The sequence below is a fragment of the Schistocerca nitens genome, chromosome 12 (assembly GCF_023898315.1).
Source record: "Schistocerca nitens isolate TAMUIC-IGC-003100 chromosome 12, iqSchNite1.1, whole genome shotgun sequence".
Taxonomy (NCBI): Eukaryota; Metazoa; Arthropoda; class Insecta; order Orthoptera; family Acrididae; genus Schistocerca; species Schistocerca nitens.
The window spans coordinates 1,588,778-1,614,300 of record NC_064625.1 but is presented as its reverse complement, the minus strand read 5'-3'; the positions used below and the strand labels follow the sequence as shown (position 1 = coordinate 1,614,300).

The window sequence follows — 25,523 nt, the reverse complement described above, 5'->3', positions numbered from 1 at the left end:
TAAAAACATCAAAGGCATCGCAGAGTCGTCGGCGATCTTCTTACATTTCCTTAACCTGGTTTCGTCGCAGCACGACGGCTGACCATTTAACGTAACAAAGCGCTCCGTGTGCATATTTCGAGAACGAGTCGGGGTTCCACCGAGTCAGTCAGCGAGGAAAAACGTTAAATGCCGAGCTTCGGCGCGAAGCCGAACGTCGTGGCCTGCCATCTGCCGGCGACCCGCGTGAACTGCGGCGGCGCGACTTACGTAACGGTCGCGGCCGATTAGCCTTTGAAATGGAGGGAGCGCAAACAGTATTGTAAGCTAATGCGGTGACGCGGCGCGGAGCAGTCGAATGTGCGGAGTCACTGCGCGAGAGGCGGCGGACGGACGCTAGCCGCCGGCAGTGTGGTCCGCGCGCTCGGCAGCGAGATGCGCGTCTCGTGCCCGGCCGTGATCGCGTGCGCCGTGCCGTACGCGGTGCCCGCGCTGCAGGCGGCCGTGTTCCGCACGCTGATGCGCTCCGACTGGTACGACCGCCTGAGGAAACCCCGGTGGACGCCGCCCCGGTGGGCGTACGCGCCCGTCTGGAGCGCGCTCTACGCCGGCATGGGGTGCGCCTCGTACCTCGTCTGGAGGGACGGCGCCGGTTTCCAAGGTACCGACCTGGTCACGACTTCCACGAGCCTTTCGACACCATTCGGCGAAACCGACTTAGAATCAAATTCCGTGCGACTGGATTCGTGATTTCCCGTCACTTCGTAATAACTGACGGGAACTCATCGCGTGAAAATATGCGATAGCTGCCGTTCCCCGGGAGGCCCTCTGCTGTCTGTAATCTACGTATACCGGTGGCCGTCCAACTGTTTTGCTCGAGAGCCAACACTGAGAGTACGAGGAGGCACCTCGGACCGCACACGTTCCTGTGTCTACATCTACATCTACATGCGTACTCCGCAAGCCACGCAACGGTGTGTGGCGGAGGGCACCTTACGTGCCACTGTCATTACCTCCCTTTCTTGTTCCAGTCGCGTACGGTTCGCGGGAAGAACGACTGCCGGAAAGCCTCCGTGCGCGCTCCAGTCTCTCTAATTTTACAATCGTAATCTCCTCGGGAGGTATTAGTAGGGGGAAGCAATATATTCGATACCTCATCCAGAAACGCACCCTCACGAAACATGGACAGCGAGCTACACCGCGATGCAGAGCGCCTCTCTTGCAGAGTCTGCCACTCGAGTTTGTTAAACATCTCCGTAACGCTATCACGCTTACCAAATAACCCTGTGACGAAACGCGCCGCTCTTCTTTGGATCTTCTCTATCTCCTCCGTCAACCCGATCTGGTACGGATCCCACACTGATGAGCAATACTCAAGTATAGGTCGAACGAGTGTTTTGTAAGCCACCTCCTTTGTTGATGGACTACATTTTCTAAGGACTTCCCCAGTGAATCTCAACCTGGCACCCGCCTTACCAACAATTAATTTTATATCATCATTCCACTTCAAATCGTTCCGCACGCATATTCCCAGATATCTTACAGAAGTAACTGCTACCAGTGTTTGTTCCGCTATCATATGCTCATACAATAAAGGATCCTTCTTTCTATGTATTCGCAATACATTACATTTGTCTATGTAAAGGGTCAGTTGCCACTCCCTGCACCAAGTGCCTATCCGCTGCAGGTCTTCCTGCATTTCGCTGCAATTTTCTAAATGCTGCAACTTCTCTGTATACTACAGCATCGTCCGCGAAAAGCCGCATGGAAGTTCCGACACTATCTGCTACGTCATTTATATATATTGTGAAAAGCAGTGGTCCCATAGCACTCCCCTGTGGTACGATAGAGGTTACTGTAACGTCTGTACACGTCTCTCCATTGAGAACAATATGTCGTGTTCTGTTTGCTGAAAACTCTTCACTCCAGCCACACAGCTGGTCTGATATTCGGTAGGCTCTTACTTATCAGGTGACAGTGCGGAACTGTATCGAACGCCTTCCGTAAGTCGAGGAAAATGGCATTTACCTCGGAGCCTGTATACAATATTTTCTGGGTGTCATGAACAAATAAAGCGAGTTGGGTCTCACACGATCGCTGTTTCCGGAATCCGTGTTCATTCCTACAGAGTACATTCTGGGTTTCCCGAAATGACATGATACGCGAGGAAAAAACATGTTCTAAAATTCTACAACAGATCGACGTCAGAGATACAGGTGTACAGTTTTGCGCATGTGCTCGGCGACCCTGTCTGCGTGAGTCAGGGCGTTACGAGCCGGCCGGCGAGTTCTTGTCGTCAGAAGTGTGCGCCATTCGGGACGTTTCCCGTCGCCGGTTCTCTCTGCCACCCGCAGTTGTGACACTGTACTTGCCTGACCAACAGTTGCCGTCTTGTCAGTGCCAGCGGACTGTACTTATATTTAAACCTGTTATGCAGTATGAGACACTAAATGTTCTGAACTCCTCTGTCACTGCGTCGTACTACGACAGCCTTAATTCAATTTCATATTCCTCGCTACAGGTAAGTGCCGCTTTGAATAAGACCGTCTTGAACTTCCGTGTCAAAATTTTCACCTCAGTAGCTGATCGACAGAAATCGCGAATACCCCTGAATTGTCGGCACCAGAAGACAAACAATACAACTTTCCGCCTCACGTGTCGTCCGACATTGCAGAGGCCGCCCTACCTACCCACACTCGTCCCTGCGATAAGCGACCAACGTTACTTAGCTCACGGTGGAATTCACCGACGTCAATTACGATTAAGTACATCTCGAAATATTGTTCGTTATAAGCCCCCTGAGAAGCTCTTAACGGTAGTTGACGCTTGTGGCTTCGGCTGTTGCACGCCTGAGAACCGCGGGCCTTCGACCGCTGGACTCCTGTACAGAGGGACTGCGGCACACAGACCTCTCAGACCGCCAGCTGGCGCTGCTCTTCCTTACCGCCTCCCCCGGTCGTCAGTAGATCAGTACGAATTACGAAACGTTTCAGATAAGATGTCTGTATGGTACCAGAATTCGCAACTGACCCTGAACAATCAAACGTATGAGGTCCTCCACGTGAGTACTAAAAACAATCCACGAAACTTCTTTTACACGACAAATAATAGAATTTACAGGCAGTCGATTCAAATACATACCTAGGGACTACAATTACAAACAACTGTAATTGGAACCACCACAGCCGGTCGGGGTGGCCGAGCGGTTCTAGGCGCTACAGTCTGGTACTGCGCGACCGCTACGGTCGCAGGTTCGAATCCTGCCTCGCGCATGGATGTGTGTGATGTCCTTAGGTTAGTTAGGTTTAAGTAGTTCTAAGTTCTAGGGGACTGATGACCCCAGATATTAAGTCCCATAGTGCTCAGAGCCATTTGAACCACCACATACAAAACGAAAAGCTGTCCGGTGGTGTCTCATGTATGGACGATTGGAGACAAATCTCGTGACGAATCGGGCCGAGGCAACATGTCGACAATCCGTAGAGAATGCCAGGCCACAACAGCGGTATGTGGGGATCGGAATGCCGTTCGTGTGTGGCAGCACGACAGGTCGAATCACCAGAGTAACGTACAAATTTGCAGTCAGGGTGCGTCGTGCTCTCATACGAATTCACACCAGGTGTCAGGTGTAGCGCACAGACAGGTCGGTTGCACGCCCTCAACTGTCCTCCTCCTAGCCGACACTCGGCCATCTCTGGCACCGAGGCACAAACAGCTTTCGTCTGAAAACACAACAGACTCCACATTGCCCTCCAATAAGGCCTCGCTTGACGCCAGTCAACTCGCAGCAGCCGTGTACAGTGGATACTTGCCTGCCGCCTTTCTGCAGTACCGCGGAGCCCTGTTACACGACCTAGTTCGAATTCAGTGATGTGTTCGTAACGGTGTCTTTGTCACCTTAAGGGCATTCCCGACTGACACCGACTGACCACATCCAACGTCAAGACCGTTACAGCGTGTATTTAAAGCAAACCTCATTTGCGTCCTCATAGTGACGCTATAGTCGCCACTTTTATCGAATAGAGCGAAATTTGAATAGACATCATCTTTGCAATGTAGAAACACGCTTGCCGATTTTAATTCATGTCGCACAACCCCTTCACGGTGTTGCGATTTTTGTGCGTCAGGGTATTTTGTCGGTTGCCACCTACTCGGGAAGAAATGACCGTCGTAATAATATGAGAGAAATCGGAGCTCGCACGAAAAGATTTAGGCGTTCCTTTCCGCCAGTGCTATTCGGAAGTGGATCGGTCGAGAAATAGTCCGAAAGTGGATCTGCGAACGCTCTGCCATAACTGTATCGTGAATTACGGAGTAGTGATGTAGATGTAGACAAGGTGCTTACGCGAAGGAGCGTAATGACCGTGCCCGAAGGAACGGCGGCGACACTGCAGCAGAGGCGAGTGAAGCAGGCGCGGCGGGTGTGGAGGCGTCTGCTGAAGCTGCGGTGGAGGCCGGGCTCACGGCACAGTCGAAATCCGTCACTATTCTATTCCCGGCCTCTCGCTTTCCAGGCACGCGTTTCACCGCTACAATACTAGCGTTTCTGAATATGTACTTTATTTTCATTTCTTTGTCACTTATTAGTTACACGCACGTCACATTTACTGATGTCCAGTTACATTGCAGAAAGCGTCTCAGTAGCTCCTTATTGACCAGTGAGGATCGTGTTACGACCCCACTTTCTTCCTTTCCTGCGTGTCGTATTTTCTTCCGTTCGTACTGCCTCTGATTGGCCCAAAGAAAAGCGCGTTCGATAAGCAAGCGCGAAACCGCCGCCGCGCCGCCGTCGTTACTGCTGCGGCGCGCGCTCCTACAAGTGTCCGCCGATGTCTCGCTTCCCACGACCGTAGAGGTAAAACTAGGGAGCTGGAACCGGGGAAGGTGGCAGGCGAGGCTCGACAAGGGTCCACGTTCAGCACGGAATGCACTGGGTCGGTGCCAGAGCTTAATATACACAACGGATGTACGTAAGAGACTACTCGTCGGTAATACATTCGGCTCGTTTATTTACAACAGCCTGCCAAAGCTGCGGTAACTTTTCGATTCTGCGTCTGTAGAAATCACTCGGCTTCGAGACGAAACACTCGTCCAGCCGTGCTCGGAGCGCATTTTCGTACGGAAAGGAAGTTCCTCGAAGGCTGCGGAAAATGTGAATAAGGTGACTGCACAATGACTCCTGTGCAGCGCCTTTCGTCAGTCCGGCGTCACTTGGCGCAGTCTTCCTGGAGCGTCTCAGTCGTTGGCAGTAAATGTCACCGGTGGTGGACACACTTCCCTGTCCCATCAGATGCGTAACATTATCTTTCGTGGGTGCGCGCCGGTCCCTGTACGGGAAGCTGCTCGACCATTCCTCTCTTTTCCTTATGTTGGCATAAAGACACCATTTCTCGTCACCAGTAACGATACAGGATCGGTACGGTCGGGGTTGTTCACCAGCCAGTTAATGACGAGCAAACACAGAAGCTGATTTTGATTATTTTGACTTACAAGATGCGCCAGCCGTACACCCTATTTTTGAACCTCCCCCATTGCATGCAAATGTCGCACGATGGTGCAATCGTCACAGTTCATCACATTTGCCAATTTTCGAGTACACTGGCGTGAATCATTGAGGATGAATCCTTTTGAACGATCTCCGTCAAACAGCTCGGGTCTTCCTCAACGCGGAGATTCACCACCGTCAAACCGATCCTCCATTTTCTTGCCGTGCTCTGTACAGTGGCGTTGCCCCCATACACGACCCGCTGCTGCCACCCCTCTATTGAATATGTGCGAATTGCTCCAATTTCTCCACTTGGCCCTCCATTTTCTAGCTCACTATCTCCGAATGACAATATTTAAGCTCAAATAGCTACAGCGAACTAGAAATAAAAATTGACAGTCCATAAATAAACCGACATGCAAAACAAAAACGCTATCAGCTTATGCACCAACCTAATAGAGTGCTTCAGTGATACGACGACGTAGCTAAGCATGAGACTACGAACTGCAACGGTCCGGCGTTCAGTGTTCAGTTCGTCAAAGGACCCTTTCTATCACGTATTATCAATATACGAGATTATACGACAGTTTAACAATAATCCAAGTTGGCCCAAGGATTTCACTTCTGACACTGATTTAGGATTGTGAAAACTGCCGAGCTGCACCGCGGTTGCCAGTGGACGCGGAGGAAACGGCGTACCGTCGGTCTGTGTCTGCAGCAAGACCACTGCCGCCTTCACACCACGTATTCTTCGCAGTTAGTAATTTTATCTCAAAACAGTACATGTAATTTCTGATGTTTCAACATAGGTTCCTCTAGGTATTATTTATTACTCCTATACAAGTTCTTTTTTTTTATTTTTCTTCAAAAGTGCTGAACTTTTTGCTCGCTCAGTCTGCCCTCACTCGTCCTGCAAAGCCGCCCAAAAATGCTTTATCTTGGCACTGTCGTTAACGGCCGATGCTCTCTCCATTTGTTTATTCCATACGATCGCAGTAACGTCGAGTGCGTCATCACATTCAGTAAATACCGTAACGACAGCCGAAGATGCCGTGCTGTATGAGAATTCGTACCATGTCAGCAGAGACACTCTGCTAATCGACACTTGTCAAGCGACGCAAGACAAACCTAAGGCGCCGTTCTGTAAATACGGACCACCCCCTCACTGTACAGTTGTAATTGTAGTTTGGTGTAACACGACAGACCGAATACCACAGAAGCGGGAAAAGACCTTCCCCACTCACCTACCTGCTTCACTAAACAGAAACGTGCAAAGCACATATTACCCAAAAATAAACTGGCTTTCCAAATCGAGGAATCTAGTTGTTGCTAAAATACTACGTTCCCAAGGCGTTATACCAAGCGCATGAATCACCCACAAGAAAAATTGAAAAAAAAATCTCTCTGTGATTGCTCTTACAGCGCTTATCCAGAAAGTTCAGAATTCTGAGTGCCAAAACGTTTACTACGTCGTTTCCTGTTTGGGGGCTGATGACCTGAGTTCTCTGAACAGAAGAAAAGCAGTTGTCATTCTGGCCAGAAAGCCACAAATGGGAGCACGGCGTCGATAAATATTTTACGATCGCTTCAAGCCGTCGAGTCGAGGTTATCAAGTGGTTACGTAAAGGGGCTAATCTTCCTGTCTGTTTTTCTCTGCAGACGAACTGAACCAAACGCATTCCTTAAATGAAACTATAACATTTTCATCTGTAGTGCGGCGACGGGTATACGGCCGTTCCTGTTCCATCCGCGATCGACGCTCGCCAAGCTCGTAGGACAAGCTTTGTTTGTGAGCTGCAGTTCCGCTATTATCGACTGCCCTTTGGATACCGTGGACGAGCAGAGCGAGTTGAATTTCTCGGGCATAAAACGTGTCCCTTAATTCTAGAACATACTGGCGTCATCGTTGTAACCGTATTTTGACGGGCACGTATCCGACGACCCTTCTGGAAAACCGGAATCTTCCTGTCCTTCTCGTTCCGCCTGTTGCCTTCTCCCTACGTTAAGTGGCAGCACGCGCTTCTTGACGCCCGCAGGAACCCGTGTACGCCGTCTGTCTGCGTGCAGAGTAAATCTCACGTCTGCGTGTGAGGACGTTCTCTGCGCGCACCTGAGGCGGGACTCGGGTACCAGCCCGGTATGCGACCCGATCGAATGTGGAAAACCGCCTAAAAACCACATCCAGTCGCCTCGCCCCTGTCGAGCGATTTGTGTCGTTTCGGCGTTTGTGCAGTGACTGAAAGCAGAACCGTATTACGATCTCCGTCAGCGAAACCATTTTGGAAGATCGAACTGGGTATCTGGACTTCCTTTCTGTGATTTTTCGTTCGAACTTCAGACACTGGGTGCCTTTTATTGACACTGCACAAGTAAAGATTTTTTAGTATTTTTCGTCACTTTGGTCGCCAAAACTTTACTTTCGAATACGTCGAGCACTTCTCACTTTCTTCTCATTACGGCTTCGTTGAGCTTTTGTTGTCTAGTGAGAAGTGACCCCGCAGCCCGGGAACACAGCGGAAACACCCGATCACAAGGTTGTGGACAGACTGAACACTAAATCCCTACACACTGGTGGCAGTGCATCGAATAACAAGTTGAGGTACCGTCCACTGACGTCAGTACCGTAAACGGCTGTTACAGTTTGTGTTCGATGCAGGAGCTCACCGTAACGACTATCCCGCCATCAAAAACACCTTCGTGATACTGTCGTACGAGCCCCGGTGACGTGTGCCCTTGTACTGTCCAGAATGAAACAACATTACCTCTTTTCTGGATCGTCGGTTCTCTGAAGGAAGGCCACAGTACATCCCCGTTTTCTGATGAGAAGTATCCAGATACGCGTTGACGATGGGAACACTTTCGGGGAGGTGTCTGAATGTCTGTGGAGGAGTGGCTGCTCATTCTTCCTCGAGTTCCAAAACAAGAAAAGGCACCAATGTCGGACGCTGTGGTCTGGAGTGAAGTCGACATCCCCCTGCAGGTCCGGGATTAGCATAATAGGCCCGAGGTATTCCTGTCGTCAGAGGCGACTGAAATGAGTCTCGCATTTTGGCCCTTTGAGTTCAGATGCCATTCTACGGTTTGACCTGCCACTTTCAAAATTCTACAGAAGCGTGGGCCATATGGAGAGGGACGCCTTACATAGTGCACAGGTTACCCGTAGTGGCCTTAGATTCGATCTCCCGGATCTCTCGTCATCGCTTTGCATCTCCACCTGCGATTCCACTATTTGGGCGAGGACACTTTCCGGGGTATGTTATCTTCTTCCGTTGTCTCCTGTCCTCTTTCGCCCCCGTGACAATATTGGATTTCTCTGCGCCCAATATCCGGCACGGTAGCCACTCCGTTGTGATGCAGCTATCGCGTACCCATTTGTCGGTAGCTCTCTGACGACACAGGGATCGCACTGCTGATTCCTGAGCTGTAGATGCCTGCCTGTCTCCCTGGGGCATCGGGACTCCCGGCGACGGCCACCGTGCCAGTCGGCCTTCGCTGTGGCCGGGTGGCGCCCGTGCAGAGGGTCCCCGATCGGAGTGGGTGGCATCGGGGTGGGTGACCCGCAATCGAGCGGACAAAGTCATCTCTTGCCGGTGACCGCATGGCACCAGCAGTCTCTAAAAAGGGCGAGGTAGAATACGACGCCGGCGGGTATGACGCTAAATTGTTTCCCTCCCTGGCTGCACAATGAGAGGAATGTAGGGCTACCGAACAGAGAGAGCCATATTCGCCTCAGTTTTTAGTATGTAGCAGAACTGATGGGGACTCCTACCTACGAAGCCTCAGTTTTTCGTTGAACATCTGGAGGATAGGTTTGAAGAAGTGACAGCGCTGTCCACGATGCGAAATGGATCAGTCTCGATTCAGACAGCATCCTCAGCCCAATCCAATCCCGAGCATTAATTGCCTATGACAAGCTGGCTGATATTCCTGTTTCCCTCACTACCCGTAAAAGCCTCAACATGTTCCAGGGGATTATTTTCCATCGTGCAGTCTGACGACGAGCTCTGCGCCAATTTAGAACGGGAGGGTGTTCATTTCATCCGGCGCGTTTACAGGGGACCCAAAGACAACAGGGTTGGTACCGGTGCCTTCTTTTAGACATTTGAGGGTGATTCGTTACCTGAAAAGGTCAAGGTGATGGTTTACCGCTGTCATGTTACACCATATATCCCTCCCCCTATGCGGCAATTTAAGTGCTGGAAGTTCGGGCACATGTTTCCCACTGCACTTTTAGCACCACATGTCGAGACTGCGGACGTCCACTGCACCCAGATACTCCGTGTGCGCCACCTCCCACTTGCATCAACTGTGGAAAGAACCACTGCCCCTGCTCGCCAGACTGCCCAGTACTCCAAAACGAGTGGAAAATCAGGGAGTGCAAGACCCTGGACCAGTTGACTTACTGAGAGGCTAAACGTAAATTTTAAAGATTACAGCCCATTCGGTTGTCGTCAACATATGCTGCAGCTTTGTGACCATTGCTGTTCCAAGTGCAACTGGTTGCTCACTATGTGCCACAAACAATGGACCCTTTGGGCCATTAGAATACATCTACCCCTTTGGTGGTAGGGGGCAAATCTTTCTCTGTGAGAAGTGAGAGAGCAAGCAAACTAAGAGGAAGTCCGCTAAGAAACAGGGCCCTCTGATGGCCCCAACACCACTGCTCCCTATCAATTCTGCATCTGAGCATACTGTGGAGATCTTAGCGTCCCATGCGGACCTGGATGTCAGTGATGCCTCATCCACCATAGAAATGGCTAGAAACACTCAGTCGGTGGCAGCAGGTGACCCTGAGGCATAACCTACCTCCTTGCGCACTTCATGCCCTCACAGCCCCATGATAACGTCATCCTCCAGTGGAATTCTGGCGGTTTTTTTCACCACCTGGCTCAGCTTAGGCAACTCTTAAGTTTTACACCTGCTCTATGCATTGCCCTTCAGGAAACCTGGTTCCCGGAAATGCGGACCCCTGCCCTCTTGTATATTACAAGAAACATAGTGACTATAATAGAGTATCAGGTGGAGTTTGTGTCTGTGTCCTGAACTCAGTATGCAGTGAACCTGTGCGCCTTCAAATCCATCTTGAAGTTGTGGCTATCAGGATAGGGACGACGAAGGAAATAACTGCCTGCAACGTATATCTCCCTCCAGGTGGTGCAGTACCCCCTGAACGCATTGGCTGCACTGATTGATCAAATCCTAAACGTTTCCTACTTTTGGGAGATTTTAACGCTCCTAACCCCTTGTAGGGTGGCACCGTAGTTACGGGCCGAGGCAGAGTGGAAATTTACTGTCACAACTCGACTTCTGCCTCTTAAATACAGGTACCCCGCACATTTCAGTGTGACACATGGTATATATTCGGCCACTGATCTCTCGGTTTGCATTCCTGGCCTTCTCCCATCTATCCACTGGACAGCGCATGACGACCTGTGTGGTAGTGACCAGTTCCCCATCCTCGTGTCACTGCCCTGGCATTAGGCCGACAGACGCCTGTGCAGATGGGCTTCAAACAAGGTGGACTGGGAAACTTTCACCTCCGCTGTCACCGTTGAATCTCCCCCACACGGTGGTGGTTGAGCAGGTAACTACAGTGGTCGTTTCTGCGGCGGAAACCGCGATCCGTCGTTCTCTAGGGTGCCCCGGCGGAAGGCAGTCGTTTGGTGGTCGCCAGAAGCCGCTGAGGCATTTAAGGAGCGTTGGCGAGCTGTACAGCGGCACCCTACCCTGGAGCACCTGATAACCTTTAAAACGGCTCTGTGCCCGGGTTCACCAGTTTATCATACGACGGAAGCGGGAGTGCTGGGAGAGGTACGTGTCGACCATTGGGAGCCATACATCGCCTTCCCAAGTCTGGGCAAAGGTCAAACGAGTTCTGGGTACCAGACCCCAACAGGTGTTCCCGGTGTTAACATAAATGGCGTGTTATCTACGGACGCAGACGCCATTGCCGAGTACTTAGGTGGAACCTCTGCGTCGGAGAATTACCCCCCCCCTCCCCCCCCCGTTCCTTCGCACTCTCAAACGGCGGATGGAAGAGAGTCCTCTCGTTCACTACACGCCACAGTGAACCCTATAACGCCCCATTTACAGAGAGGGAGCTGCTGGCGCGCTTGCATATTGCCCTGATACAGCTTCTGGGCCGGATCGGATCCACAGTCAGATGATTAAACATCTCTCATCTGACTACAAGTGACATCTTCAACCGGATCTGGTGCGATGGCGTCTTCCGTCGCACTGGCGGGAGAGCACCATCATACCAGTGCTCAAACCTGACAAAAACCCGCTCGATGTGGATAGCAATCGGGCCATTAGCCCCACCAACGTTCTTTGTAAACTCCTGAAACTTATGGTGCGTCGGCAGTTGGGTTGGGAGTCACGTGGCCTACTGGCTTGCTGCCAGGGCAGTTTCTGCCTGGGTCGCTCTAACACTGATAATCTCGTGTCCCTAAAGTCTGCCATCCGAACAGCCTTTTCCAGATGCCAACACCTGGTTGCCATCTTTTTTTATTTATGAAAAGTATATGACACCACTTGACCACTTGGCGACATCATATCCTTGCCACATTATACGAGTGGGGTCTCCGAGGCCTGCTCCCAATATTTATCCAGAATTTCCTATCGCTTCATACTTTCGTGTGCAAGTTGGTGCCCCCCATAATTCCCCCCATATCCAGGAGAATGGCGTTCTGCAGTGCTCCGTATTAAGTCTCTCTCTCTCTCTCTCTCTCTCTCTCCTTTGTACCTATACCGGTCTAGCAGCAGCTGTAGGGCCATCGGTCTTACCTTCTCTGTATGCCGAAGACTTGTGCAGTTCGTACTGCTCCACCAGTACTGGTGTTGTTCAGCGGCGCGTACAGGGAGCCATCCACAAGGTGCAGTAATGGCCTCTAGCACACGGCTTCCAGTTTTCTGCCGCACAGTTGTGTGTTACGCACTTCTGTCGGTGTTGTACCGTTTATCCGGAACCAGAACTTTACCTGACTGACCATCCCCTCACTGTAGTGGAGACACATCGATTTTTAGGACCGGTTTTCGACAGTCGATTGGCTACCTCAAGTTGAGCGGAAGTGCTGGCTGCACCACAATGCCCTCCACTGCCCGAACAACACCAACCGGGTTGAAGATCGCTCTATGCTGCTGCATCTCGACAGAGCCCTCGTTCAACCGCGCCTTTGACTATGGGAGTCTGGTTTATGGTTCGGCGGCGCCTTCAGCATTGCGTTTACTCCACCCAGTGCGCCACTGTGGCGGGAGCTTTTAGGACGAGTCCGGTGACCAGTGTCCTGGCAGAGGCTGGAGTCCCTCCATTGCAGGTCAGGCAAAAACAACTGCTGGCCAGTTACGCTGCACATATTCATAGTTCTCCTGCACATTGGAATTACCGTCTCCTTTTCCCACCCACGGCCGTTCATCTCCCGCGTCGTCGGCCCAGGTCAAGGCTTGCGTCAGATCTCTTCTATCCGAACTGGTCCTTGCCTTTACCACCTATACTCGTGGTCCAATCACGTACACATCCATACTGTACACCTACACCGCGGCTTCGCCTGGACCTTTCACGTGGCCTCAAGGACTCGGTTCATCCCGCTGCTCTCTCCTGCCAGTTCCTCTCGATTCTTGACCTGTACGGAGGCCACCAAGTGGTTTACACCGACAGCTCGACGGCTGACGGTCACGTCGGCTTCGCATATGTCCGTGGAGGACATATTGAACAGCATTCCTTGCCCAATGGCTGCAGTGTTTTGACTGCAGAGCTGGTGGCTATATCTCGTGCTGTTGAGCATACCCGTTCATGCCTTGGGGAGTCGTTTCTTCTGTGTACTGACTCTCTGAGCAGCCTACAAGCTATCGATCAGTGCAAATCCCGTCATCCTTTGGTAGCTACCATGCAGGAGTCCTTCTATGCCCTGGAGTGGTCCAGTCGTTCAGTGGTGTTTTTGTGGACCCCAGGACACGTCGGAATCCCAGGCAACGAACTTGCTGACTAAACATGCTACACGGAAACCGCTTGTGGAGTTGGGCATTCCAATAACTGACCTGCGTTCCTTTTTACGCCACCAGGTATTTCGGCTTTGGGAGACGGAATGGCACAGTCTCAGTACGCACAACAAACTGCATGCCATTAAGGAGACTACGGATGTAGGCGGTCTACGTGGGCCTCTGGCAGGGACTGTGTGGTTCTCTGCTGCCTCTGCATTGGCCACGCTTGGGTGACGCAAGGCTACCTCCTGCACCGTGAAGACCCGCCTCTCTGTCGGTGCGGCGCCCTGTTGACAGTGGCCCATACTCTGGTGCACTGTCACACTCTGACTGCCCTGTGACGAAATCTTCAGTTACCGGACGCGTTGCTGCTAGTTTTATCTGACAACGCCTCGTCGGCTGATTTAGTTGTACGTTTTATTCGTGAGGGTGGCTTTTATCATTTGATCTAAGTTTTAGAGCATCTCCTTTGTTCCTGTGTGTCGTCCACCCTAGTGGTTTTAGGCTGAAGGTTTTAATGTGTTGCAGAGTGGTTGGCTTCTCCTTTTCATTCTCATGGTCAGCCAGCCATGGTAATCTATTTTGCCATTTTAATCTCTTCTATCTGTTTCTTGCGTTTCTGTGGTTTTCTTCTCCCCTTTTGTCGATTTAAGAGTTTCTTGCCCTTCCGTCATTCTTGTGGTTTTTCCTTTCTATCCGTTTTCTGTTGTCAGTCTAGCTTATTTTATTCTCACCGTTGTGGCAGGGATCGATGACCTACCAGTTTGGTTATTCCCCCCCCCCCTCCCCCTCTTTTAAAGCAACCGACCAACCAGAAGTCGACATTCTGACTTATTCCAAAGGTTTTCTAGTGGGTTTACGTCAGGACAATGGGCGCACTCTTTTTCAGGAATGTTCCTGTCGACAGACTGTTGCCTCAGAGAAGTTCTGCACTGTCATGTTGACACAACAGACAATCGCCGTCTCCCCACGCTTCCTCTCCTGCACACACTACACTGTGCTGTCAAATATGTTGACACACTTCCCCTTCTAGCGTAACGGTACAGCACTCTGGTAAAGAAAAACAGCCCCATACCGTAAGACTACCTACATCTAAATCTACATATGTACTCCGTAAGCCAGCATACGGTGTGCGGCGGAGGGTACCCTCTACCACTACTTGTCGTTTCCTTTCCTGTTGCACTCACGAATAGAGTGAGCGGCAAACGACTGTCTGTCTGCCTCCGTAACAGCCCTAACTTCTCAGATCTTCTGGCGGCGGCAATGGAATTGCTTTACAGTCAGCTTCAAATGCCAGTTCTCTAAATTCTCAAAAGTGCTTCTCGAAAAGAACGTCGCCTTCCCTCCAGAGATTCCCATTTGAGTTCCCGAAGAATCTTCTTCATACTTACATGTTGTTCGAATCTACCGGTAACAAATCTAGCAGCCAGTCTCTGGGCTGTTTGGATGTCTTCCTTTGATCTGACATGGTGCAGAGCAGTACTCGAGAACAGGTTCCTTCTCCTCCGTATTAACTTACATTTTTCTGCATTAGAGCTAGCTACCATTCATCGTAGCAACTAGAAATTTTGTCCAAGTCATCTTGTGTCCTCCTAAAATCATTCCACTTCGACATCTCCACGTACACCACACTTCACCGGGGAACAACAGCAGACTGGCCGGACGAAGTGGCCGTGCGGTTAAAGGCGCTGCAGTCTGGAACCGCAAGACCGCTACGGTCGCAGGTTCGAATCCTGCCTCGGGCATGGATGTTTGTGATGTCCTTAGGTTAGTTAGGTTTAAGTAGTTCTAAGTTCTAGGGGACTAATGACCTCAGCAGTTGAGTCCCATAGTGCTCAGAGCCATTTGAACCATTTGAACAACAGCAGACTGGTGCTCACCCTGCCTGCCACAGCATTTATGTGCATCGAAAATAACAGCTGTCGTGTCGTATCACACTTCCCTGGGGCACTCCTGACAGTGCCCTTGTCTCTAATGAACACTCACAGTCGAGACAACATACTGGGTTCTGTTACTTAACAAGTGTTCGAGCCACTCACATATAGCTGTAACGTATTCCGTATGACGTACGAGTCTGCAGTGGGCATTGTGTCAAATGCTTTTCGGAAGTCGACGAATCTGAAATGTGCCAGTTGCCCTTCGTAGACAGTTCACAGTACATCACGTGAGAAAAGGGCAAACTTAGTTTTTGGGCGAGCGATGCTTTCTAAATCTGCGCTGATTTGAAGACAGAAGGATTTTCTGTCTGAAGAAAATTTATCGTATTCGAACTAAGAACACGTTCGAGATTTCTGTAAGAAAACGATTTTAAGGATATTCATCTGTGAATCTGTGGGGCCGTTCTTTTACTCTTCTCGTGTACAGCAGCCACCTGCCCTTTTTTCCAGTCGCTCGGGACTTTGTGCCTGGGGAGAGATTCACGATAAACGCAAGCTACGGAAGGAGCAAATGCTGTACTCTTTGTAAAACCAAATTACTGTTCCGTCCGGACCTGTCGACTTATTTGTTTCCAACTCTTACAGTGGGATGCTTATTACTTGCCATCCGACACTCAAACGACAGGAAGTTTGTACGGCACGACTAATTTTTTGAAAACGTAAATTAAAGCTTGGCCTTTCCATTTGCTACCTTCTATTGCCGCATCAGACTGGTCGCCGAACCACTGGAAAGAAGCCTCACACCCGCTTACCGATTGTACGTAGGCTCAGAATTTCCTTAGATTTTCACTCTTGGCATTTCGTAAGATGGCAGGTAAGGTTCTCCAGACGTTCACCGAACGCGAACCCTTACCTCGGAGTGCCGCGGGACGTCCCTCGAACCCTCACTCCAAATCGCTCGCATCCAGATATTCGCCGCACAGTGCTGTCGCTCTTTACACCGCCTCAGACGTCAGTTGCCACCGAAGGCAGAAGTGCGTGGCTTACGGTGATCTGACAGAGTGAAGCCCCTACGCGCAGTCACTGTGTGGTCCACGAGTCTCCCGACAGCCGCTGTCCGCAGTGCTCGGCACGCCCCGTGCGTCTGTCTGGTTCCGCCCGATTCTGCTCTTCTACTGCTTCTCTCCTGGTAACACTATATTCCCAGCCTTCTCTTACTCTGCCGGGTCTGCTTCTCACGATATTCTAGTGAGTTAATTCTGCGTGACGTAGGGCGGTCATCGTACTTTCAGTCAGATAAGGTATATTGTTGACACATATGCCAGAAGTTACGGCTCGGTGGAAACAGATTAGTGCAGAAATCCGTGTCACTAATTGCACATTACGCTCCCGTTTCCATCTCGTGCCTCGATGTAACTGACGACGACCTACAGAGTTCCAGTCGTCGTGTACTGCGGTGAGTGCAGCCGCGGTTTAGCAGAGAAGAGGACGTCGCGGGGTGAGTGTGTCCGGCGCGCACCAACTCCGAGAGCCGGCAGCGGTAGTGGCGTCGGGCAGTGGGCGGGAGCTGCCGGTGTCGCTCCCGACACTTCCAGTTTGGCCGGAACAGATACGCCACGTGCCCCAGTCCGCCTGTCCCTCGCGTCTCTCTTCCCGCCGAACGTCACACGCGCTGTTTGTGTCGTATTGTCGTGCCTTTGTTAATAGTCCTCTTGTAGTCATCGACGCTATGGCAGCATTACGGCTACCGATTCCCTCGCCGATCACAACTGAGTCTATTAATTATTATGAGCTCTAAGATGTTGCACTCGTGAGTCGGTTTTTCAACTAGTTGCTAAGCAAAGCTGTTCAGAAGAATCCCACATAAATTCTGTGCTCAGAAAAATTGCACAGTTCTCGCATTCTACAGCCGGCAATTTGAAGTCTCTCCCGTTAGGTAACTACAGTCGGGAAATTTAGTCACAATATTCTCCGGATTTTCCCTGAAGCGCTGTATCACCTTATTTTGCACTCGTAATTCGTCGTAACTATTAAGAAGTTTGTCAGGATTTTTTCCCTGTAACTTACAAACTAGTAAGTGAAAGGAATATTTATTTAGATAAGGAAATGTAACATACATTACTCTTTCTGCAAAGTTTGAATGCTGTTGCTTTAGTTATTGTCCTGAAAGTTACAGCAGTGAGTTATATCTTTTTTCACTGGAGTATTACTTTTTCTGTCATGTAGGTGATGTATTTAAACTAAATGTTTACAAATCAATTTCAGTAAAATCTGTGCCCGTTTCAGTTAGGGAGCTACAAACACTCAGTGTTTTAGGGATGCAACATACTGTACCTACATAACTGACTGTATGTAGATAAATGTTCAGGTACTGGAACGGTCTCGTAAGCGAGTTCTTCAAACCGGTGCCCATTTTCCACGACATACAACTCGGTGTACCTTCTAAACGCCCCGTGGACGAGATGAAAAGTTGCCGATGTCACACGGCGACAGGTGGTCGTACACCCTCCCCGATAGGATAATTTTGTACGATCAGATTCTACAATACATGTTCACTAAAATGTGTAATAAATTAAGAAATACCTGATTCAAAATGGCTCTGAGCACTATGGGACTTGACTTCTGAGGTCATCAGTCCCCTAGAACTTAGAACTACTTAAACCTAACTAACCTAAGGACATCACACACACATCCGTGCCCGAGGCAGGATTCGAACCTGCGACCGTAGCGGTCGCGCGGTTCCAGACTGTAGCGCCTAGAACCGCTCGGCCACTTCGGCCGGCATACCTGCTTCCTGGAGTTTAGCTTATTGTAAGATGTCCTAATAAAAGAGTGCTACTACTGTTCCTTGCCAAAGTTTCTACATGGTGCTATAACATTATAACAGCATTTAATTCGCTCACTGCAGATCAGCAAGTGATATTCATCTGCAAGAAATGTTTTCTGCAAACACTAACATTTTGATGGTGATGTTCTAGTGATATGATGCGAGCAGTAGTTCATTCACAAGCATTTTCACAGTAACACAATTTCAGCCTGCCACTGACAATGTGCTTTTCTAAAAGAGCTTCTGCTCCCTTTTTATCATCTCAAGATGGTCAGTTATGGCTGAAACTTGATAATTTCTTTTATGAAAGACTAACACAATAACAGGGCAGATACACATCAGCGATAACTATCACCGTAGTATTTTTTTTATTGCAGTGTATTGGTGCATTTGTGTACACAGTGATTACCAGTTTGTTCCATTTCAAAGCATCTTCAAATCTATTCTAGTTGCAGCACATATAACTGTCGGTTTGCTCTGCTACTGCAATAAATCTGGGGTGTTCTGAAGTGGAATGAAACTGGTAACCATTACAAACACAAATGCGACACTAGACTCAAACAAAATACATATGTAAATGATTAATGGAAAATCTCATATAAAGATGTGAAACAAATACTAACAAAGAGATAGAGGGGCTGGCCAGTACTTACCTCAGCTCAGTACAGCCGATAGATATACAAAACAGAACAGAAAATTTACATTCCTAACTTTCGGAACTCTGTTCCTTCGTCAGGGAGGAGAGACGGGAAAAAAGGGAAGAAGGGAAAGTGGATTCAGTTACTCACAACCCAGGTTATGAAGCAACAGGGAGGGTAGTAAGGATTATTTAAATTTAAGTCCTCCATTCGCCTTCCCTAATGATTATTTTAAGTACTCGGCCTACTTCGTATCCCTTACTAGTATTACCTCTAAATACTAATACAATGTGACGTGCCCGAGATGTTCCACCACCGATCTATAAACAGCACACTATTGGGTTGTATCTCTCAATTTATACGTATTATCTCGCACTTACCGACATTCGTTCCGACCTCTCACGACACCGTTCGCAGGCCCGGCGAGGCTGCCCCTGGTGCTGTACGGGTCCCAGCTGGTGCTCAACTGGCTGTGGGGACCCATCTTCTTCGGGGCGCGCAACATCCCGTGGAGCCTGGTCGACATCACGCTCCTGTGGGCCAACGTGGCGGCCTGCGGCTACTCCTTCTACGGCATCAATGCGGTCGCCGGCTACCTCTTCGTGCCCTACTTCCTGTGGATGACTCTGGCGACTGACCTCAATTACCAGATCTACAAGCTCAACTGCACGGATAAAGGCAGCAACGACTAGGGTACCGATCTGTAAAATCCGGAGTCCCGTGGTGGCTAGCAGGTTTGGTAGGGTATACGGTACTGAGAAAATGTTAAAAAATGTTCTCTGCTTCCTCCTCTCGTAAGTGTTCTCGCTCAATTCGATCGTATATACTTTCTTAATATCTGGCAATGTGGTGCTTTATCTACAAACAACTTTTCACTTATTATGCTGCGATTTTATGAGCCGAGCCGATCAGAAGTTAAATTGATGGAGCACGTAAGTGACCCCTTCTTTCACGTACCGATGGTGAAGATATATCGATACCAGTGGTGAAGATATTTCTTTCCGTAACACTCCACCTACATTCTATTGCCGTCGTTTGACTTTCTCTCGGTAATCTCGTACGTGCACCTGTTAAGGAGAGTGTAACGTGCAATTCTACAATAAAGTCCACAGCAAATATTCTCTCTTTGCCACTCATAATAGCCTGCTGCTCAAAATATATATATTTATTTCATACTTTTTTTAATTCAATTTGTAATTCAGAACAGGAAGTAAAATCAGAGCCTAAATATTATTTTATAGTTTCCTGTTACAAATTGGAATGACAGACAAGTAACTTTTCACTAACCAGTGAGAATCAGACCATCAGTCTTCAAACCACAATTGAAAGAGAGAGAAGAAACAATTACGGTAACTTGAGGTAGGCCCAGCTGTTAATGGTAGTGGTAATTCGTGTAATACAATACAGCTGGCACACTCCAGCATACGATCTATCCCGTGAGGCTGTTACTAAGCTGACAGTCCTCACGACAGACTGTGGAGATCACTTATAGTTCCGTACGCCACGTCTCGTAGTGACCGGTCCGTCAGTAATGCGCGGGCAGTTACACCTTTCTGAGAAACACGTGGACAGGAAAGTGTTAGTAAATACTGAATGAGATATCCTTCAATCACTCCGTGTTTATCCTTCTCACATCAGATGTTCTAACCTTATTCTAACCCTACATATGCTTAAAATTTTTTACTGTGCATCATAATGTGGAGGCCTTACAAATTTAAGGAATCAGCTTAATTTTTTGAACAAAAGCAGATTTTCATTTGTGTACTTGTAGATCAACTTGCTGAATATTTGTGCTGATCGAGCATTATGTAAATTTGTGCTAAACAGTGCCGACATACTGAGAGAGGTGCGGCAGGAGAGCAGCAGTTCAAATCCTCGTCCAAACACCCAGATGTACGCTTCTTGCGGTTTCCCTAGATTACTCGCGCCTCTTTCGTGCAGTGCTGCCACTACAGCAATGTTTTGTGCTGTGTGCTGGGTACTTACCCCAGTGTGGACAGGAATCTTTCTTTCCTAAAAACAAGTTGTCGGTGGTACCCACAACAGACTGCTAACTACCTTGCAACTCGTTCTAAATCCTCCCACGAAGTGTTCGGACATAGGTGGTGGAGACTACAGCAAACACGATTATTTGATGGTAAAGGCTGGTAGCAGGCACAACAAAACACTAGCCTTCTCACTTGTACCAATACATAACCAAAGAATCCAGTTCTCAGAAAATGTTTTGCAATATTCTTATACCAATTGGAACAGTAATGTTCACGATTCTTAATTGTAACACCACCGAAAATATTTAGTGTACTAGTTTCGCATTATTCGTATACCGATTGTAACAATAATGTTCGTGATTTTTTACTGTAACACCACTAAAAATATTTAGTGTATTACCAATTTATCTTCTACTAATAACGTAACAAAACAATATTTCTCAAAACTATCTGATACTTACAACAGGAAGTAAACTTTTAATCAGTCATCTCTCATATGCCTAAGATACCACATGCCTCAGACAAATGATAGTGATATCTTAAAACTTTTGTTCTCTTGCATTTTGTATTTAATCATTGAGCAGTAAAGGGAAGAAATAATTCTCAAAATTGCTTACAGGAATTTTTAAGCTATGAGCCCTTTGTATTCTTTATTTCTTGTCTATTATTCTTGTTGTTAGCAATTTACAAAAATATTTTGATGTTTGTACAAAAAAAAAAATCATTTTAAATGTACATGTAGTAGTAGGATATGTCCTTATAATAATGTTATTTTCACAATAAATTTTATTATACTGTTCTCACAAGCTATGTCATTTCATTGTGTAGTTACAAATTCAGAAGAAACTTAGCTGATGCATGTCAGCAGTTTGAGGTGTTCATTTTCTGATGGAGCACAGTTTCATGTAACATAAAAAAGGTAACTACAACATTTTTATTCGAGAATGTCACCAAAATCTGCACTTTTGCTGAAATGTAGAGCAGTGAATAACTAAATTTGACAGGTGCAAAATGTGAAAAGAAATAATACTGGTATTATTTGAATATTTTGCAGCAGTTTTGATTATTTTCTTAGATGGCCTCATTACGTGGACAGATTGACTTCACACTCCATCCCTGGAAATATCATTTCTTGCAACCCTTTCCTCTCTTGCTATAGTAGGGCGTCTGTCATTTTAGACCCAGCACTTGCAACACCTTTTTTTATGTTAGTATTTGCTGCCATGTGGTAAGTAGAATGTTTCTTCTGCATATTTAATTATTGTGTGATTGTGAGAGATCAGTTTCTTTGTAGATATTCATGTAATTTGTGGAACATACGAACTAAATTTTGTCGCAGAGATGGCACTGAGACAGAAAATATTGTTCAGAGGAATACATAGCAAATAAATAGTTAAGTACGATTTCAGAGGAAGTATTAACTTCAGGCAGTGCTCGACTTGTGGGAGCCCACTTTTGGCTCGTACATTCTTATTGTCTGGAAACTTAACTTCTTCCATGATGTTTGAGACTGGCAGATCTCTCATTTTTTGTGAAGAAAGCTTTCAGAGGTGCTTCTCGTCTCGCTCACTTTGGGCACCTCGCGATATTATGTCTCCGCCTGGGGTTCGTGGTCGACTGATGCACTCTGGTGTAAAAGTATTGGACTAGCTCCCACATAATGTGAAGCAAGAGTTTGGGACTCCCAATTTAAAAAAAAAAACACACACACACACATTACAGCATTTGATCTGCAAATGATCCAGTTGTATGGACTGAAAATTCTAGTTAGCTGCTTGACTAATAATAGTGCCCTTTACAGGTGCAGATGATATTTTTTTAAAAAATAAAAGTCCAGATAAATAAATAATAAGTTACCGTAGCATCTTCAATTCTAAGTTACCAGGTGACATTTAGCTGGTGTGAGTACGAGCAGTATTAAGCAGTGTAGTGGTAGGTGGTTAATACCATGTTTCTGAGACATGCTACTTCTTTGTAATTGTATAACTTGACTCATTCCTCATCCACGAAGATTCTCCTCGACAAAACACAATGAACAATGTCACCTTTACATTAAGGTAGCTGGGCAAAGCTACGCTTCACTCTCTTTCTCTTAACTTATTTTTCGTCGCTTTCTTCATTGCCCTGCCAGCTCACAGGGTAAGAGACAAGTTTACAATGTGCAACCCAGAATTACTCCTGCTTTAAGAGCTTTTGCCCTCAGTTTCCACTTTTCATATTGACACTTGATTCTGTGAATATACACTCCTGGAAATTGAAATAAGAACACCGTGAATTCATTGTCCCAGGAAGGGGAAACTTTATTGACACATTCCTGGGGTCAGATACATCACATGATCACACTGACAGAACCACAGGCACATAGACACAGGCAACAGAGCATGCACAATGTCGGCACTAGTACAGTGTATATCCACCTTTTGCAGCAATGCAGGCTGCTATTCTCCCATGGAGACGATCGTAGAGATGCTGGATGTAGTCCTGTGGAACGGCTTGCCATGCCATTTCCACCTGGCGTCTCAGCTGGACCAGCGTTCGTGCTGGACGTGCAGACCGCGTGGGACGACGCTTCATCCAGTCCCAAACATGCTCAATGGGGGACAGATCCGGAGATCTTGCTGGCCAGGGTAGTTGACTTACACCTTCTAGAGCACGTTGGGTGGCACGGGATACATGCGGACGTGCATTGTCCTGTTGGAACAGCAAGTTCCCTTGCCGGTCTAGGAATGGTAGAACGATGGGTTCGATGACGGTTTGGATGTACCGTGCACTATTCAGTGTCCCCTCGACGATCACCAGTGGTGTACGGCCAGTGTAGGAGATCGCTCCCCACACCATGATGCCGGGTGTTGGCCCTGTGTGCCTCGGTCGTATGCAGTCCTGATTGTGGCGCTCACCTGCACGGCGCCAAACACGCATACGACCATCATTGGGACCAAGGCAGAAGCGACTCTCATCGCTGACGACGACACGTCTCCATTCGTCCCTCCATTCACGCCTGTTGCGACACCACTGGAGGCGGGCTGCACGATGTTGGGGCGTGAGCGGAAGACGGCCTAACGGTGTGCGGGACCGTAGCCCAGCTTCATGGAGACGGTTGCGAATGGTCCTCGCCGATACCCCAGGAGCAACAGTGTCCCTAATTTGCTGGGAAGTGGCGGTGCGGTCCCCTACGGCACTGCGTAGGATCCTACGGTCTTGGCGTGCATCCGTGCGTCGCTGCGGTCCGGTCCCAGGTCGACGGGCACGTGCACCTTCCGCCGACCACTGGCGACAACATCGATGTACTGTGGAGACCTCACGCGCCACGTGTTGAGCAATTCGGCGGTACGTCCACCCGGCCTCCCGCATGCCCACTATACGCCCTCGCTCAAAGTCCGTCAACTGCACATACGGTTCACGTCCACGCTGTCGCGGCATGCTACCAGTGTTAAAGACTGCGATGGAGCTCCGTATGCCACGGCAAACTGGCTGACACTGACGGCGGCGGTGCACAAATGCTGCGCAGCTAGCGCCATTCGACGGCCAACACCGCGGTTCCTGTTGTGTCCGCTGTGCCGTGAGTGTGATCATTGCTTGTACAGCCCTCTCGCAGTGTCCGGAGCAAGTATGGTGGGTCTGACACACCGGTATCAATGTGTTCTTTTTTCCATTTCCAGGAGTGTAGTACGTCACTCCAATCCCCTTTGCCTTCCACGTGTAATTTTTATTCTGTAGGGATACTGAGTGTCTTCCGGTAATTCCTACCTCCCTCTTACATACTCTATAAATTATCCAGTCAGCATAATATATGTATTTATTTACTTATTTATCCACAGAGAATGTGAATTGTGTTGATGGCTGTTTTGCATACACAAATGTACACATTACAGGCACATAAATATACACAACTACAGACATATAATAGATACATACTACTACGTTACAAGTTCGTACAACACATTTCACTGTTCTATTGGGTGTATAGTAAATGTCTCCTAATCGTAGCAGTAATCATTAGTATAATTACACGTCATTTCGGGATATCCGTGACACTATAAAAACACTTTTCTAACAGATAATTTTTAGGTTATGCCCGATGGCACGTACATCACTACTGCCTTCGATCACACGTGGAAGTTTGTCGTATATGTAGCACACTGTCTCGGGTTTTCGTCTCGGTTTTCCTACTGAAATGTAAGCGGTAGCTAGATCTGATTCCACATTTGTACAAAGACCTGTCAGTTGCGAAGTGATCGACGTCTTTCCTCGTGTGGATCACTGTTTGCGAAATGTATTCACACGGAACAGTCCACATTCCCACAGATTCAAACAACTCGACTCAGTGTGGTGTGTGCTCTTGCTACTTTTTGTCGTAATATGTAGTCGCTCTTGCTAGCTTAAAGACTGTATATTCTGCGCGTGTGTTCTCCAGAAGGTTAACCCATAACTAAGTACAGAATATATTGCTCTAATCCAGTGCACGACCACTACAAACTGAAGTTATTATTCAAAGTGCATACCGAGCTGAAGGAACGAGGTGTGCATGTAAAATAAGGTCTCCAATTCCTTTACACAGAAGACACTGGCAACGAATGTTACACTGATGGAAATGCTGACCTTTCAGCTATTTTTTGACACGATCACCATTGCGATCGACGCATATTTGCACGCTGTGGAATTTTTGGTACACCCTCGTCACAGAACGCAGGTAGTGCTCGACCTCATTTTTCAACTCGTCGTCAGTCTGGAAGTGCTTTCCACCCGGGT

The 25,523-nt window shown here is 48.3% G+C and overlaps 1 protein-coding gene across 1 annotated transcript; it reads left to right on the top strand.

The window, feature by feature from the left end:
• The first annotated feature begins 340 nt into the window (after positions 1 to 340).
• On the top strand, positions 341 to 21,818 carry LOC126215249 (translocator protein-like). The gene is made up of 2 exons (XM_049941922.1): positions 341 to 640; positions 19,204 to 21,818. Exons 1-2 carry the CDS (start codon positions 415 to 417, stop codon positions 19,476 to 19,478), a joined length of 501 nt encoding a protein of 166 aa, XP_049797879.1. The 5' UTR covers positions 341 to 414; the 3' UTR covers positions 19,479 to 21,818.
• Positions 21,819 to 25,523: the final 3,705 nt, after the last annotated feature.

What these genes read in the sequence shown, in the direction of transcription:
- LOC126215249 (XM_049941922.1), top strand. Translation starts at nt 415, where the DNA reads ATGCGCGTCTCGTGCCCGGCCGTGATCGCGTGCGCCGTGCCGTACGCG. An exon ending in GGACGGCGCCGGTTTCCAAG is followed by an intron (nt 641 to 19,203) that starts GTACCGACCTGG and finishes CACCGTTCGCAG; the next exon opens with GCCCGGCGAGGCTGCCCCTG.